This window comes from Balaenoptera borealis, assembly GCF_965194805.1.
Source record: "Balaenoptera borealis genome assembly, chromosome: 11".
NCBI classification, from domain to species: domain Eukaryota; kingdom Metazoa; phylum Chordata; class Mammalia; order Artiodactyla; family Balaenopteridae; genus Balaenoptera; species Balaenoptera borealis.
In genome coordinates, this window is record NC_138868.1 from 54,978,862 (window position 1) to 54,996,333 (window position 17,472).

Here is a 17,472-nt window from a genome sequence, read left to right on the forward strand (position 1 = left end):
CTGCTGACCCCTATCCAGCCTTTGTAACCTAGCTCATACCACACTCCTTCAAGAAGTTTTTCCAGGTCCTTTGGCATGAAGCTCACCCTTTCTAATTTCACCTAGAGGCTTTTTTTTCTTTCAGAGCATTTCAGGGACATGATAGAACATATAGCTGACTAAACACTTTCTCTTTAATCATGGGTGATATTAGCATCCTTGCTTTACAGATGAGAAGACTGCGGCCCAGAGAGGAGCAGCAACTTGCCTAGCCTCTCTCTCAAGGGCAGGGAAGAGAAGTGAGTCTCCAGGCTCTTCATATCAGTACCCAGGCTTGTTCTGGGATAGTTAACCATAACCAGCTGGTTAGCAGTCAGGTTAGCAGAGACTTTCCTTTGGAGAAAGTATTATTCCACGCTGTGGTGAGGTTTGACCATGACTGCACAATAAACGCTGTGGTATCTGTGCTCAGAGTGGAAGTGGTTTGCCTAAGGCCCCACAACTCCCAAGTAGCAGCCCTCAGACTGGGTCTCCTCACACCAAACCTCTGCTCTTTCCCCTGTTCCTTACTACTGGCTTGTCCAACCTTCTCTCACTCCGATGCTTCCAGCTCCTGGGCAGGCCTGCATCCACTCTCACGAGCAGGAAAAGGACAGCAGCTCTTCCAGGCCTCCCTCAGAGAACGAGCACCCACATCCCTGCTCTCATGATGTCACAGGGGTTGTGGTCTGGCCCCTCCAGCATTGCCCACCAATGATCTAACTCTTCTAGAGCTGGCTGGATTCGAATCCTGCATCCAGCACAGTGACGAGCACAGGACCCTGCCCAAGCCCCAGACTCCAAACCAGAGAGCAATAGGGCTGCAGGAAGTCCCCGTGATGGTGCATTTTCACAAGTCAGTTGGGGACGACCCTGCCAATCCTACAGGTTGTTATGAAGACTGAAATGACAATGTCTGTGAAGACCCTTTATGCACTTTCAAGTGCTGTGGCAGGGTTGGGGCTGGCTGTGCAGTGTATGCAAGGACACAGGCTCTGGCTTTAGACAGACATGGACTGTGCGACTGTGGGCAAATAATTTCTTTCAAATTCAGTTCTCTCATGGGGATAATACATCAACCTCATCAAAATATGAGTCTTAAATGAGAATATACGCATAAAGCATCTCACACAGTGCCTGGCATACAGGAGGCACTCAATAAATATTAAATTCCTCCCTAAGTATAAGCATCATTACATGAAGCACAGCAGAAATCAATACTTTAATTCTATTATTTAAGCACACTGACAAATCTCATGCTATGGGTAGGGACGCTAACCCCAAATGAGCACTGAGATCACCAATGACTTTAAAGCACCAGCAACCACCCTTGTGTTTAGTCATCTGTCTTCCAGGGGGACTACAAAGCTGGAAAAGGAACTGCAGTCCAGAGGAAAACGCCACTATGTAACGGAGGTAAATTAACAATGTACATCTCCCTCTCCACGCTGTTTCAGGTCTGCTCCCCTTCCCTATAAAAAGGCTGGAGCTGAGACACAAGAAGGTTCTGAAGAGGGCAATGAAAATTATATGGGTTGTGGTTTGAGAAGGGAAGGAAGAGAAGAAAAAAACAAGGCAGAAATTACTTGACATGGAAAGGAAGGGGTAAGACAGGTGATAAATAGGGTATTATATGGCAGGGGAGGGTGGTGAGTCACATGCCAAGGTTGCTATTGTGGCAGGGCCTGGGGGGACCAAAGGGATCATGTCTCAAGACCTGGAACACTTTGGAAGAAAGATTATACAAATCACAGACATTACTAATTATGATTAACAGTGACCAATGTGGGGTTTGCTTTTTTAGTTCAACCATGTTCTCTCATTTTCTAAACATGCTCAGAAACTGCAGGCCAGACTTCACCACACACCTCACCTTTGAAAGGCTCCATTCCTATGGCCAGTTCACACAGACAAGGGGTTGAGGTTCAGCATTTCTTGGAGGATTCCCCTGACCAGAGGGTGATGGCCAACTCCTGAGTGGGAATTTCAAGGGTTTTCATGGATTGGCCCCTAGCTGCCTTTACATCTTTATCTCCGGTTGCTTTCCCCTTCCCTCAATCTTCCAGCCACTCTGAATTTCCCATTGGTCATAGAACACATCATTTGTCCATTCATTCAACAAATATGGAGCACCAGCTACCTGCCAGGCACTATTAAAGGCAATGGGATACAACCACAGCAAACACTACAAGGTCCCAGCCCTTGTAGAACTTATATACTAGTGCAGGAAGTCAACTTATTTCTAGAAAAGGTAAGCTAGTTTCAAAAGCATCATCAGAGAAAGCTGCTCTGTGGAGATAATGTTTAAGCAAAGATCTGAATGACGTGAAAAATGAGCTAGGAACTAATTGGGCTAACAGCTGTCATGGCACAGCAAGTGTAAAGGTCATGAACAAGCTTCTCTGAATGTGCCTGGTGAGTGGGAGCAACAAAAAAGACCGTAGTAGCTGGGCAGAGTGAACAAGAATCAGACTAGGAGATGTGGCCAGGGGTAGGCATGGACTAGATTGCGTAGGGCCTTAGGGTCATGGTCGGAGTTTGGATTCTGGCCTAAGACCACTGGAAGGGTCTGAGAAAAGGAGGTTCATGATAACTCTGCCTGTTACATGGAAAACAGACTTGGAGAAAAAGACAAAGTGAGAGGTGATAGTGGTTTGAACTGAGGTGGTAACAGCAGAGGTGGTGAGAAGTAACTGGGCACAGGTGATGGGGATGCACTTGCAATAGACACTTGAGCTGGGCCTTGAAGAATCAGCAGCCTAACAACTTGCCACCAGGGCCAGTGACTTATCTTTGCAGCCAAAACACTTGGAATAATGCTTGGCATGATGTGTGTTAAATGGAACTGGAAAAGTAGCAACAAATCTTTTGGAAGAAAAATATTTTCATGTAACTGATCTTGAGTTTTCCATTTCAGAATGCTATACAATCCTTCTGAAAATGAGAAAAATAAATACATTGTAGAAAATAAGGAAAAATTTTAATCCCCACCACCTAGAGACAAACATTAGTATTGTGGTGTACTTCCTCCCACCCCAGTCTTTTCACACAGATTTTTTTCAAAAGGTGAGGATTTCCACTCTGAGGGGCAGCCTGCTCTACCAGCAACAGTTGGTCGGGTTGACTGCCACTCCACAGCTGAATGGCCTTTTACAAGTCACTTTCAGATCCATAAAATGAGGATAGTAACACCTACTGCCTCAGGTTACTGTGAGCCTAAATAAAATGATTCATACAATGTACCTAATATGATGCTTGGAACATAGTAAGTGCTCAGTATATAGTAGCTGCTATTAATAAAAGGAAGTCCAAATCCCACAAGGCACAATTATAAGGAAAGCTTTCAACATCTCATTTTTTAGGAAAAAGGCTTTGAAAACCCACACTCTAACCACATGTACCCTTCCAAAGAAAAATAATCATACCAAGAATAGGAATTTGCCAAATAAGATGTAGCAATACCAAATATTTTTAAAACCAAAATTTTACAGTATGCAAAACAGCAGTGTGCCAAGAACTAACCCCAGACCCTGGCCTGTTTAATAAACCTCTCTCCTATAAAGCTGACATACTTATGGGATTACTGTTTACATTAATAAGTTTGAAGGGTGGACACTGCTCACCTGCCAAGAAATGATTCTTTCAGGCTTTCCATCTTCAGTTTCGTCTGTGTGGTAGGACAGAGCACAGCACTGTTGGGACACTTCTGTTCTCCCCTGGCCTCTGCCACCACCGAGTGGTGTGATCCTGAGCAAGCTGTCCTGTCTAGTCCTCTGTAAAATGAAGCGTCATCTGTATAACTCTACTGCTCTAAACTCTACCATGCAGATTTTAATTTAATATGTATAATACTGGTTTAAGGAAGAAGTATCACATCTTAATTGGGTATATTGAAAGCCTTAAATAGCAGGTGATGACTGGAGACACGAGCAGGTCTCACACTTTTCTAAGATCTAGCTAGGGCATCACCTCCTCTAGTCACTCAGGGCCCTCCCTTCACACCGTGGGTTTTCCGCCAGCTAGGGTGACCATACGTCCTGGTTTGTTCCAGACAGTCCTGCTTTATCTGTTGTTCTGGCGTAACTAATAATCATACCCTTACACTATCAAAAGTGTCCCGGTTGGGATGATCAGTGATAGGATTCCCCTACCCTTAGCCCTGCTCCTGGCAGCTCCTGGCTTGCATGTCTGGCTCCGCCATGTGACTGAGCTCACTGAGGGTGTGGGCTCAGTCTTACCTTTGCATCCATGGCATGGGATTCATCTCATTCATCTTTGTATCCATGACCCTAGCCTCATGCCTGAGGCTAAATTTAGATTAAGCACCACAGGCATTCAATACAATATTTGAAATAAGAATGAAAAGCAAATATGAGACAAGGAATTAGATTTGCAATTCTTTACATCACGTTACAATCATGGTTCCACCTTTCACTAGCTGTGTGGCCTTCTGTTAGGTTTTCACCTGAAGAAAATACGGATAATATTACCTTTTTCATAGGGTGGAAAAGTTTAAATGAGATAATTCAGGTAAAGTGCTTGAGCACAGCGCTGGAATACAGCGAGCACTCTCCCTACCAGCAGCTGCTACCAGACAATGATGAACACTCCCCCTGCTGCTGCAACTCTGCTCTAAGAAACGTAAACCAACACCTAACAAGCATCCAGTAGGCACTCAGTAAGCGTGCACTGAACGAATACTTGGTCTTATGCTAGACCAAGCTGGCAGCAGACCAGATTCTTGGACTACAAAATGCATTAATCAAAATTACAATTTAGTGGGACTTCCCTGGCGGTCCAGTGGTTCAGACTCCGTGCTTTCACTGCAGGGGGCACGGGTTTATTCCCTGGTGGGGGAACTAAGATCCCACATGCCGCCGCCAAAAAAAAAAAAAAAAAAAAAAAAAAAATTACAACTTAGAAGTCAAAAGGTTTGACTCTTCTAAGTCCAGTTTAAATAATAAAAGAAAACCGCACCTCATATCCACAAGAACAGAACATACAACACAGCAGCACTATCTGGCCATATCCTAGACATGTTAATTAACAGCATTTAAACTTCATCCTTGTTATAACTATGACCTCTTTTAAAAGTTATTTTTCTACAAGCATGCCAACTTGGATATTTTGGTCCATCTCTTCTCTTTTTGAACTGTCAGCCTCTCAAGTTTTATGTGATTAATGTATATAGAGAAAATTAGAAAAGGCTTCAGATTGAGTCAACAGTAGTTTTCTTTATCCCTCAATTACAATATCCTCTTTGCAGTATATCCTTGTTGAACATTTGGAATGAATTAAGACTTTAAACTTCCAGATGTTTAAACTACTACTGTAAATTCAAACTCATTAAAAAGGGCAGATTTACTACCTCTACTTAATTTTGAAGTCTGTTGTTCACCCTGTCCGAATAATTTATGAAACCAAATACAGTGGCAGGTAGTGTATTCTATTTATATAGTATTCATGGTGAGAAATAAGGGGCATTTTAAAAGGTCTGGAAATTAACTGCCATTTTAGCCAACCTATAGATCACACTTGTTTCTAAGCTAGTAATTGTTTCCTGAAACTGATCTAGTAGAGATTTTTATGCTAATCTGTACTAAAAATTACTTTGCTTTTTCTGGCCACAAAAAGCTGGCTACAGAGGAGCATTTGATTACAGCAAGGAAGACAGCTGCATCCACTCTAGTGCAGTAAATGGACCTGGAGCTACAGCCCTTTGTGGTAGTGTCTTGGCAGCCAAACAAAGGTGGCAGCATTTCTACACCTAGTTTGCAAAGTCTCAGAAGTTTCAGGCTTCAGTTTTTTTGTTTTGCAAGGAACCCACATTGACTATAATGAGCACATTTTAGAGATGCTGTGCTGAAAGTTGGCAATGGATAAAGCAAGAACATAAAAGAAGCCTATTCCTAAAGCAAATATTTCTCTTACAAACCTTAAGAATGAAGTGGCTTTCATAATCAGTTTTAAGATTTAAGGATTGGATTGAAGTACCTGGCTCTGGCACTTAATAGCTATAATTCTGGGCAATTCATTTACTTCTGTGAGCTTGAACTTCTCAACTGAAAAATGGGGATAATTCTTGCCTGAATTTTTCTTAGAACTTGAATGATACAATCAAGGTAATTTGTAAGCTCTAGAGTATCATATAAATATTAATAAACACTGCAAGTACAATTTTCCTATGTTTTATGAATTATTCACTTTAAATAGCACTTAAAAAGTGGCTGTCCCTAATATGAAACAAAAACCAGATCCAACGAAGTTACTGCAGAGGAACTGGCCACAAGAGGAGGGGGCAGTGGGGGGGGGTCTCTTTCAACTACTATTTACTTCAAGGGGCCATTGTTAAGAATTAAATAAAAATTACATAAAATTATTAATAACGCATTTGTTCTCATCAATTTACAGGTAACAAATCCTATGTTAGGCTTCAGCTTTTTTTCCCCCAAAACGAGAGTGGATATGTCAAAAGCAAAAATTCCTCCAATTAGGGCTTCCCTGGTGGCGCAGTGGTTGAGAGTCTGCCTGCTAATGCAGGGGACACAGGTTCGAGCCCTGGTCTGGGAAGATCCCACATGCTGCGGAGCAGCTAGGCCTGTGAGCCACAACTACTGAGCCTGCGCGTCTGGAGCCTGTGCCCCGCAACAAGAGAGGCCGCAATAGTGAGAGGCCCGCGCACTGCGATGAAGAGTGGCCCCCGCTTGCCACAACTAGAGAGGGCCCTAGCACGGAAACGAAGACCCAACATATCAATCAATCAATCAATCAATCAATAAATCTTTAAAAAAAAAAAAATTCCTCCAATTATATATATTAAATCTTGAATGTATTTCCTAGTTATCTTTTGAAAACTGTTTAGATATGATACAGAAAAATTTTAATAGTTATTTATTTGGCTGTGCCGGGTCTTAGTTGCAGCCTGCGGGGTCTTCATTGCCATGTGTGGGATCTTTAGTTTCGGCAAGTGGAATCTAATTCCCCGACCAGGGATCAAACCTGGGCCCCCTGCATTGGGAGCGCAGACTCTTAACCACTGGACCACTAGGGAAGTCCCCACAATTTTTTTTTAAATCGCACAAGGATTTTATAGATACCCTAATGTGTTATTTTCTTTTCTTTTAATTTCAATAATCTGATCCACTTAACTATAAGGTATGTGTGTTTGTGTGTGTGTGGTTATAAATAAGTACAATTGTAGTCCTATGGGCCAACCCTAGGCTGTAAGCTCTGTAAGAAAGTGCATGTTATTGCCAGCACTTAACCCAGAAGCCTGGCACACAGTAAGCATTCAACTAATACTTGAGGAATAAACAGTCACTACATCAACCTCTTTCTAACTATCTAATCTTGCAAAAATGATAATCAGTTTCATCTATGGGGAGACTACCATTGACTCAATCTATCTTCAAAGACCAGAGTTTGTGAAGATGCTTCTTAACAAATTAGGGTTTTCAAGCTTTCAATAAATTCTCAAATTAACTTTGAGAACATACAGATTATAAAAACAAGTGGTGGGCACCTTTAAAGCTTAACCAATGCTTGCAGCATGAATGTTTTGGATAAATTAGTATAGTAGACTGAAAACAGGCCCTATTTTATAGCTCCGCCCATCAAGACAAGGAGTCTATTATCCTTACCCCTTCTGGGCCAGCCTCGTGACTTGCTTTGACCAAAAGATGTGGTGAAAGTGACGTTCTGTGAGTTCTTGAGCCCAGGCTTTGAAGCTATTGCCTTTGCCTTCTTGGTACTCTGAGACCACCATGCCATAAGCCCAAGATAAAAGACCACATGACAGGCCCAGCTGTCCCATCTAGGCCCCCAGCCAATCTACCAACTGAATGCAGAGTCCAGATGAGACCAGCAAAAGAACCACTCAACTAAACCACAAAACTGTAAACTTTTTTTTTAAGCCACTAAGTTTTGAGACACCAGTAAGTAGTAATAGATAACTGATAATAAATTATCTAACCCTCATAGCACAAGCTTAAGTGTGGTTTTATAGTTGAGGAAATATACCCAGATTATATAATCTGCCAAGGTCACACCACTATTAAGTGTCCTAAGAACTGTATGCAGCTATTAAAAGGCCAGCTCTGTGTCTCCTTTTCTGTCATCCTGCCATCATGAACCGGATCAGTTCTTTCTGTCAAGGACAGAGGCACCTCTTAGAGCTCTGGATATAAGATAAACTCTGTTATCTTTTTTATAGCCTGCATGGGAAATGTGTCCTGATTTGACACATCTGCCGGTTTTGTCCACACCAGGGAAATGCACTGTTATCAGTAAGACCCAGCACTCTGCAAATATACCCCCATCCTGTTTTCTGAAACTCAAATAACACTAACTTATCCCAACATAAAATAATGCAATGACATCTTTGCAATATTCATTCATTTACATTTTAGCCAGCAACAATTATGCAAACACTAACAATTTATATCAGGGGTCATACAGCATATAATACTTAAAAAGTTAGATAAATCTTACATTTAATAATTTCACAATTAAAATGGCTTTTTTTATTCCCCCAAGTAGTAAACCATATACCAAAAGAAAAAAAAAAAAAAAAAAGACCTTATCTTCAATTGTGAAGGTGATAAATACTTTTGAAAAGAGAATTTACCACAAGAATCTGTTTTGTCCCCATCAAAAACAATGTACCTGAACTTTAAACAAAATTCACATTTTATTTAGGTTGAAATAAACTATACAAAATTGATTTTCTTCACCAAAAATAACAGCAATATTTTCTGTATTATTCCTAGATAAACCACAAAACACTTATTTTTGTAGGTTTTCTAGGTTTTGCTTGTAAATCAAGATGAGGCAGTAGATATAGTCATGGAAAAAGACAGAAGAAAACAGACTAATCAGTTGTCAGTATCCATGGTCTCTGATCCTGTCTTGACCATGAAACAGAAGTGTTCAACATATACCTGTCAAAAAGCTTATGAAGATGTAGGCTCAATAGAGGAATGTAAACAGCAACAATCAGATGTGGAACAACAATGGCAGGCTCTTCCATTCAAACTTTAACTATAACTTGTTCCTTCAACTGCATTTGATAAAGGCAAAATCTACACTGAAATCCTTGTTTGGCGAGCTCACGTTTCTCTTACAGCCTGATCATTTTAACGGTCCCTTACAGATTTTTAACAGCATACTTAAAACTCCTACTATTCAAAGGTCAGTCATGAGCTTCATTGTAATGTTTTATAAAATGTATTCCTTCCTCCCATACCTCCTCAAAATTTATTTCTTCAAAGAACTGATAACTAAGTACCTGACAATTGGATCCACAGTGACAAATGTTATATCTAAAATGACTTAATACAATTCAAACTAATACAATTTCAAAGTGCCATTAGCAGAGATCACACAGAGTGTAACATGGTACTTTCAATGCTATCTTCTGGTCTCCAAAGCATGGGACAGTTAGGTCTCCAAAGCATGGGACTTCAAACGGGCCATATAAACAGGCAGATTATCAATGACTAATGTACTCAATGGGAGGCCTACAGGTCAAGATATTCAGTGATTAAGTGGCCTACGTACACCTTACAACTTTTCTGTAAGATATTTTCAAATTTCTTACAGATTTTTTCAAATATCAAATATAAGAGAAAGCCTATTTTAAAAGTCTCTTAGGTATTTTCAATGGTTTCTGAATTATCTGTAGGAAGCTCTGACTTACTTGTATAGAGTTTGATATATGTATCCACCATTAAATCCAAATCATGTTTTATATCAAAATTTATGTTAAGCAAAGCCAAGTTACTTGACCTTTGGTCTGTCAAAGTGTTCCTCAGGTATGCTTTGAGACGCTTTCGTCCATTTTCATAGCGTTCATTCTCAACCTTCATCACAGGAAGAATACACAGGACCTTCAGCAATGCATAAACATTAGGGAAAAACTTGATGTCTGGCAGATGAAGGGCTTCATAAATAGTGGATGGAAGTTCTATATCTTTCCCTCTGTGTTTCCACTTGATTCTCCAACAATGCAGCTCAGCAGAGAGTGTGTCAGGATTAGGTAAATCACTTCTGTACATGTCAGCATGATGTTCCTCTGATGTATTGAATTTAAGCTGTCCCATGACAGAGGGTACCAGAGATAAGCATTTAAGAGCTTTGAGGTGTTGTTCTGAGAATATATCTTTCAGTTCCTGAATAATGTGTTCCACTGCTGGAACACTTAGAGTTTCTTTATAGTAACTCTCAGAGGTTAGCTGAGATTCCAGGTTACTGTGCTGAGCTCTGCGAAATTTCCCTGGGAGTTTCATCTGAATATCAAGTTTGGCTGCCAAATTTGTGGCTTCCTCAAACCAAAATTCATGATAAACTTCAATATTTTCCATCACTTCATTTAGTGAATGCAGCACTGCAGTCAAACTACTGGCTGCAAAGAAGACATCAGAAGTTTGCCCCTGAAGATTTTTCCCAAAGGCTCTTGTAAAAGATAGAACATTTTTAAGAACAACAATGGTAACGATGAAGTCAAAATCTGTTACTGCACTACAGAGTACAAATGCTCGGCCAGCTATACAGTTATTCCATCTAACATTTGTGTCACTATTTATACCATCTAAACATAAAACAAGTGCTTGTAGGAGGTCCACTAAGATTTCAAAAGCATCATGCCTGCCTGTCCACTGAGAATGGCAAATTTCCTTCAGTTCTTTGCCCCTTTCGTCATTGTTCTGAAATAGGACAGAAATTACATTGTCAAGCTCTAAAAGCAGTTGTGGTGATCGATGGAAAAAAGAACAAACTTCCTCAATTGTTCCTAACGCAACAGATACTCCAATAACAGGCACTGATTTTGCCAACCACATATTTAAGGCACAGGAAGAGCAGAGTGTGTAGATCGCTTGGGGATATTTCTCTAAAAGTCTAGAAGCAACAACTTTCATTTTGGAAGAAAATCCACTGGACACAATGTAAGCCTGGCCACGACAGTACTCCATGTTTAATCCCCACTTCTCAGTTATCGTAGTGTGAAATTTCACAGCCAAAATTTCTGCATCAGCTTCATAAGGCAGGAAGCCCACAAATTCCTCTCTCAGGTTGTGAGCTTCGTCAACAAACCTCACCAACACAGGCAGGTGCTCTTCCCCTGCTATGTCCACCACATCGTCAGTGACGATGGAAAAGAAGTGAGAGTCTCTCACTTCCCTGAGGGTTTCTTCCCGAATGCAGCTCTCACAGATCTCTAGCATCTGTTTCTGCTGTGTTTTTGAACAGAACAATGTGTTAACTGCTGTTGTCTCAAAGCGCTTTCTCAGAACCTCTTCACCAGAATTGATCCGGCACTCCAGCAGTGCTTGAAAGTTATCAGGAGTAAACAGACCTTCTGGGATTTCATCAGCTTCATGTCCATCCAGAGGTATGTTCTGTTTTCCCATAAGAATCAAAATTTCAAATAAAGATTTTAAGTATTCTTTATTTTCCTTCTCTTCAAGGGTTAAAGGTAAAATGTCTCCATCCTGCTCTTCACCCCCTTCTTCTGCACTGGGGTTCTGAGCATTGCTGTTGTTTATTTCCTTATGTTTTGGTTCCTGTTCAGAAGTTTCATCAACTGGAAAACAAAGAATTAATTTTATAAACAGGCTCATAAGGAATCATACTAACAAAAAAATTACATTTTTGATTGGTTGCATATTTAAAATCCACAAATTCATTCATTCAACACTCATGGGGTACCTACTGGACCACAGACTAGGATACACAGGTTAAAATAAGATACACTCTAGTGGAGGAGACAAACACTGTGAATGGATATATTTTAATCCTGTATGTCAATGCTATCATGAGAGGAACAATTTCTTATAAACTTAATAAGGCACATCACATATACAGAGTAATAAAAGATAGTCCATGTCCTCACAAAACGGAAGGGGAAGAGAACTAATATTTACTGAGGCACTGCGTTGGCATTTTATACGTAGCTCACTGCTCCCTGTACAGGCACGTGATATCAACCCCATTTGACAAATGAGGACAGTAAATAATTGCCCAAGGTCACAGATGGAGGTGAAATTTAAATCCAAGCTTCTCTAGCTCCAAGGTACATGCTGACATTGTTTCTATCAAACCATTAATCTATACTTTTATATGGGAGATGAGACAATACAATATAAAGCATATTCGTGCAATTTTTAGGGCTATATTAGAATATTAGAAATCTTAGCCTAATCTCTTCATATTTGGATGGGAAAACTGCAGCCCTGAGGTTAATAAGGGTCCTGACCATAGTCATACACACAACCCTGAAAGTCCTGGCCCCTGTGGTCCCTTTAGGTTCATTTTTTAACCATCATGGGTTATTAGACGCTCCAACAACAAAATGAGTGTGTAGTTCCCCCAATCTGGCACCCTGTTTCAAGGCACTGCACAGACTATCTTTCCCTCCTTTCTTTGCCTGAGTCCATGTCTCATCATCTATAAAGGGGGAAAATAATAGTACTTTCCTCAGGGCTACTATGAGAATTACATGAATTAATATAAGTAAAGCACTTATAATAATGACTTGGCACACAGTAAGCACTCAATAAAAAAGTTATGTTAATAATAATAGCAGTAGTAGGAGGAGACAGGAAAGGAAGAGTAATAGTAATAACTGACAAGAACAGAAAAACCTTCCAGTCCTCATTCTTTAGTGACACAGCTCAGGCATCAGTACCTGGAGAACAGCTATTGTGACTCCTACTCTCTGTAAGCCCAAGTGTCTCAACAGCATTTATTCCTTAAATATTTACCAAGAACTTAGTATGCACCACACATTGGGTGGACAGAGATTCTGCTCCTTTCTTTCCCTACACTAGGACACTCTGCCTGTGTGCCTGCCATCCTGACCACACTGGGAGCACCTAGTGGAGAGAGAGAAGGCCAAGTGCATGCCATAGTGGCACTCAATAAAGACAAACTAAGACTTTATCTCACAGACAATTCCAGACCACAGGACAATGCCTACCACACTCTTACATCATTCTCACAGTAGGTTTTTGGACATAAAACATATTTATTTGTCCTTACCAGGTCTAGGCCTTTTAAAAAGGCATTCAGAAGTTGAGTCATTAACACTATCACTTACTTTTTTTCTGTTTCAGTGTCCTGATTTCATCTTCACTCTAAATGACAAGAAAAAAAGAAAAAAATATCTTTGAGAAAACTGAACTCTAGTATTATCATCACAGACTCACAAGTAAAAAGCATATTATGAGTCAAATTTAATTCTTTCTTTCTTTTTTTTTTTTGGCATGCAGGATCTTAGTTCCCTAACCAGGGATCAAACCCGTGCCCCCTGCAGTGGAAGCGCAGGGTCTTAACCACTGGACCACCAGGGAAGTCCCAAATTTAGTTCTTTCAAGAGCATGAATTCTTCATAAAGAAAACATTCTTCAAACAGACAGATGACAGGAAAACTGGAACAATAATTTGTTAATGACTCCAAGTTTATAATAAAATACTAGAGGGTAAAGAATACATCATTTAACTTACTTTTATACCTATATCATCATAATTTAGGGTTATAAGTGTGTATTGGCTAATATTGATAAAAGGCATGAAAGTATATGATGGCATTTGAGGTCAAATCCAAGGGGCCATAAACCATGCCCCCCGCCCAATCTAACCCCAGGGATTGCCATGTAAAAGGGAGTTGCTGGATCCCCGAACCTAACACAAAAGCTATGAGAAATCTCTGGGAAGCAGAAAGTGACAGGGCCAATATGGAAGAGAAATGGATACATACAGCATAGAGAGCCAAGTGGCATATACAAGGTTAGACTGAGGAAGAACTTTTCAATTATGTCCTTTTCTCTCCCTCTAACCCACTAGAATTCTTAGATCATAACCCATCCCATTACTATTGTGGGGCATGAAAGCAGCAGTACCAGTGACAGCTGGAGACGTCACGGTGCCTGCTGGGTAGCACGGGACATGATATTGATAACAAGAATGTCAGCAGGTTAGCCAATCTGGAACATTCCCTCCTTATCCTATGGGCTGTGGAGTTACAAGGATGGCATATCTGGAAGAGTGTGCCTGCTGTAAGATATCTGAGGTTCCTTGAGGAGCAGAGCAGGGAAATGGTAGCTACAGGATGGGAGGTGGTTGAGCTCTTCACCCCTGGTTCATATGACTAAGAAAAAAGCTGAGGTGGAAGACTGTTGTTGTGTAGTATCAGCATTCAACTATAGGAAGTCTCAGAAAAAAACAAATAAATAGAGGAGAAGAAATGCATGAAGAAATAAAAACTGAAGATTTCTCAGAACTTTAAGATGCACGTCTGGATAAGAAAAAAACCTCCCATCTAGATACAGTTTAGCGAAATTTGAAATATCAAATGTAAAGAAAAATGCTGAAGGCTGTGAAGGAGAAAAACGCAATCACCTAAAAAGGAACAAGAATCAGGCTGGCATCAGACTTCAAATACCAATAATGGATGCAAAAAAACTAGAAAGAATATCACATAGACTATACATACCCTCTATGCATCAGTTAACAACATTTGGGGGAAAAAGTTTTAAAAAATAAACCCATGTCTAGAAACTAAGAACAAAAATAATCTTATACTAAAGAAATAGGGGAAATTACAAAACACTCACAGATGAACAATAAAAGCGCTACATGTCTAAAATTGTAGGATACAGCTAAAATATACTTAGACATTTATAGCTTTGAATACACATAAATGAGTTTAAACATTCAAGAAGTTAAAAAAGAGCCAAAAAGTAAATCCTTCAAATCAAGAAGAAACCAATAAAACAGCTCACAAGTACGGCAATCAGTGATAAAACTCACTACTGTTTCTTCGAAAAGACTACTAAAGTAATTTTAGGAGCAGAGAAAGGCAAGCGTCCTAAAATCCTAGATGAATTTCATAAACTTTTGGAAACATATAGAACACAAGAAGAAAGAGAAACTAATAAACAGAAATGGTAATCAAAATATTCCCTCATTCACCCAAAGCTCTCTGATGGTTTTACCAAGTTCAACCTAACTTTCAAGAGCAGACAATAGCTACCTTATACAAGTTTTTCTGGAAAAATTAGGAGAGGGAAAAAAGAAAAGCTATCTAACTTATTTTATGAGGCTAAGAGAACCTTGATATCATAACTGGATAAAAGGAATACATGAAAAGAAATTATAGGCTAACACTTATAAATGCAAAACTGTAGATAAAATACTGACCAACTGAATCGAACAGTGTATGAAAATGAAGGGAGATATACTGCAATCAATTAGGGTTCATCACAGGAATGCAAAGATGGTTCAACAACAGAAAATCCAACAATGTTATTCACAGCATTAAAGAACGAAAAAAAATGAGAACTCAACAGATGCAATGAAAGTATTGATAAGTTCAACAAGTTATGATAAAAACTGTGAATGTGAGAACTAGAAGGAAATGAAGGGAATTTCTTTAACTTGATAAAAATTATCTAACAATACCAACAAAAATATCATACTTAATGGAACAAGGCAAGTGTACCAGCCGTGACATTACTGGGACTACTGAATACAGTACTAGAGATAATCTTGACTAAACAATAAGACAGGCTACAGAAAAAATTAAAATTGGAAGAACTGAAAGAAGAGGCAAATTTGTCCTTATTTGTAGATGATACAGTCAACTACATAGAAAACTCAGGAGACTATTAGAATTAATAAAAAGGGATCTTCAAAATTGGTGGAAACGATCTCTCAACCAGAAGTACATTATCTATATCAACAAAAACCATAAGGTATTTAGGAAGTAATTAATCTAAGGTAATTGGGAGATTGGGATTGACATATATACACTAATATGTATAAAACAGATAACTAATAAGAACCTGCTGTATAAAAAATAAATAAAATTAAATTAAAAAAAATTAATCTAAGGAAGGATGTACACGTTCTCTTCTAAAGAACTGCAACAAAAACCCTGAAATTTTTTCAAATTTTTTACTTTTTGCACTCCTGAAAGTGTTTTAATAGTCTTTTCAAAGAACCAGTAGTTTTGTCAATGATTGCTACTACTTGATAGCTATTCTATTGGGCTTTTTCTTCTGTTTATGGATAGGACTAATTAACATTGGAAAAATATTAATTCAAAGTACTTACAATGAAAATCTCAACAGAATTTCTAGAACATGACAAAGGATTCTCAAATTCACATGGACAAATAAAGGTCTACAAATAGCTAAGACAATTTTGAAAGAGAAGAATTAAGAAATCACCCTTTTTGAAAATAAGATATAATATAAAGCGATGGTAATTTTAAAAAGTGTGGTATAGCTGTAAACAAACAAATCTTCCAATGGAACATAACAGAGTTCCCAGAAACAGCCTTGCATATATGTAAACTTGGTATATGACAGAGGTGGCATCTTACACCAGACGGATTAACAGACCATGTTGGGAAAACTTGATCTCTATAAAGAGAAAAATAAAATTAGATCTCTACTGGACACCACACATACAAATTTAAATGGATCACAGATCTAAATATGAAAGGTAAACAGAGAAGAAAATGAGGAAAATTGGACAGTTGTTATCTTAAAAAAGCACATAGTCAGTGGACTGAAATGACATATTAAGTGCACTAGCATGGATACAAAAGGGAGGGGAGGAAAGGAAATGGTAAGAATGGAAGAAGGAAAGAAAATAAACAAACAACGGGCTTCCTGGTGGCAATGATGACAGAAAGCAATGGTCTGAGGAGTCTGAGTAATTTAATTCTGTTCATTTGAGGTCAACAAAAAACACGTAGGTTTCAAGGATATCAAAGGTTTATAAAAACATGCACAAAGATGCCACATACAGAGATTTAAAAGCTTTTTGTAAACCCTGTCAGTACTTAATAGTGATAGAATCCTTATTTCTAGTAAAACTACCCATGTCTTAACTTTCACTTATCCCTTTGTGCTGAATTCTGGAAATATACCTCAGCCCCACTTTCTTTACTACAAAAGAAAAGGTGGTTTTTTTTTTTTCTTCTTCCCTGGAAGAGAATGAGTTAGGAGCCTGTAATTAACAGCATACTTTGGCTCAAGTCAACGAGTATCAACTGGCTAAAGTTGAAGAAGATTTTCCAATGTAAATACTAAAACAAACTAATCATCTTATGTCCACACTACTTCAACAATAACCATAGCATTAATTTCCCATAATGCTACCTCTGAAGTAGAAAGTAACTTGGTTCAATTTTTACATGAATGCATCTGTATTTGATTTCATAATATTATAGAGGATAGGAAATCTGGAAGCACACTGACATACCAATTCTTTTATTCGTTTTCTGTGTCTACTGTGTGGATTATTCAAATGGCTGGTAAGATCAAATATTGTTGGTATTGCATTATCTCGAAGAACTGTCCTATAAGGGCTCTGAAAAAGAAAAATGTGTTAATTCAGAGACGGTCCTTAAGAATGTATCACACATAAATAAAATTCTAGTGTTAA

General features: G+C 39.0%; 1 protein-coding gene across 16 annotated transcripts in view; it reads right to left on the reverse strand.

The window, feature by feature from the left end:
* The window catches only part of THAP12 (THAP domain containing 12), a 100,570-nt gene that overhangs the window by 66,439 nt on the left and 16,659 nt on the right, over positions 1 to 17,472 (reverse strand). For 13 of the 16 annotated variants that reach the window (XR_014231579.1, XR_014231580.1, XR_014231581.1 and 10 more), the window contains exons 3-6: positions 17,290 to 17,397; positions 13,115 to 13,151; positions 9,805 to 11,599; positions 3,642 to 3,791 (exon numbers count right to left, since the gene is read on the reverse strand). Coding sequence is in view for 12 of the 16 variants with exons in the window: in XM_082342282.1 (XP_082198408.1) it covers positions 3,642 to 3,791; positions 9,805 to 11,599; positions 13,115 to 13,151; positions 17,290 to 17,397 (2,090 nt within the window). In the remaining 4 variants the exon portion in view is untranslated. Of the gene's footprint in view, positions 1 to 1,891; positions 1,992 to 3,637; positions 3,792 to 9,715; positions 11,600 to 13,114; positions 13,152 to 17,289; positions 17,398 to 17,472 lie in introns of those variants that run through there. The other 3 variants (XM_082342283.1, XM_082342284.1, XM_082342285.1) reach the window with 3 other exon arrangements.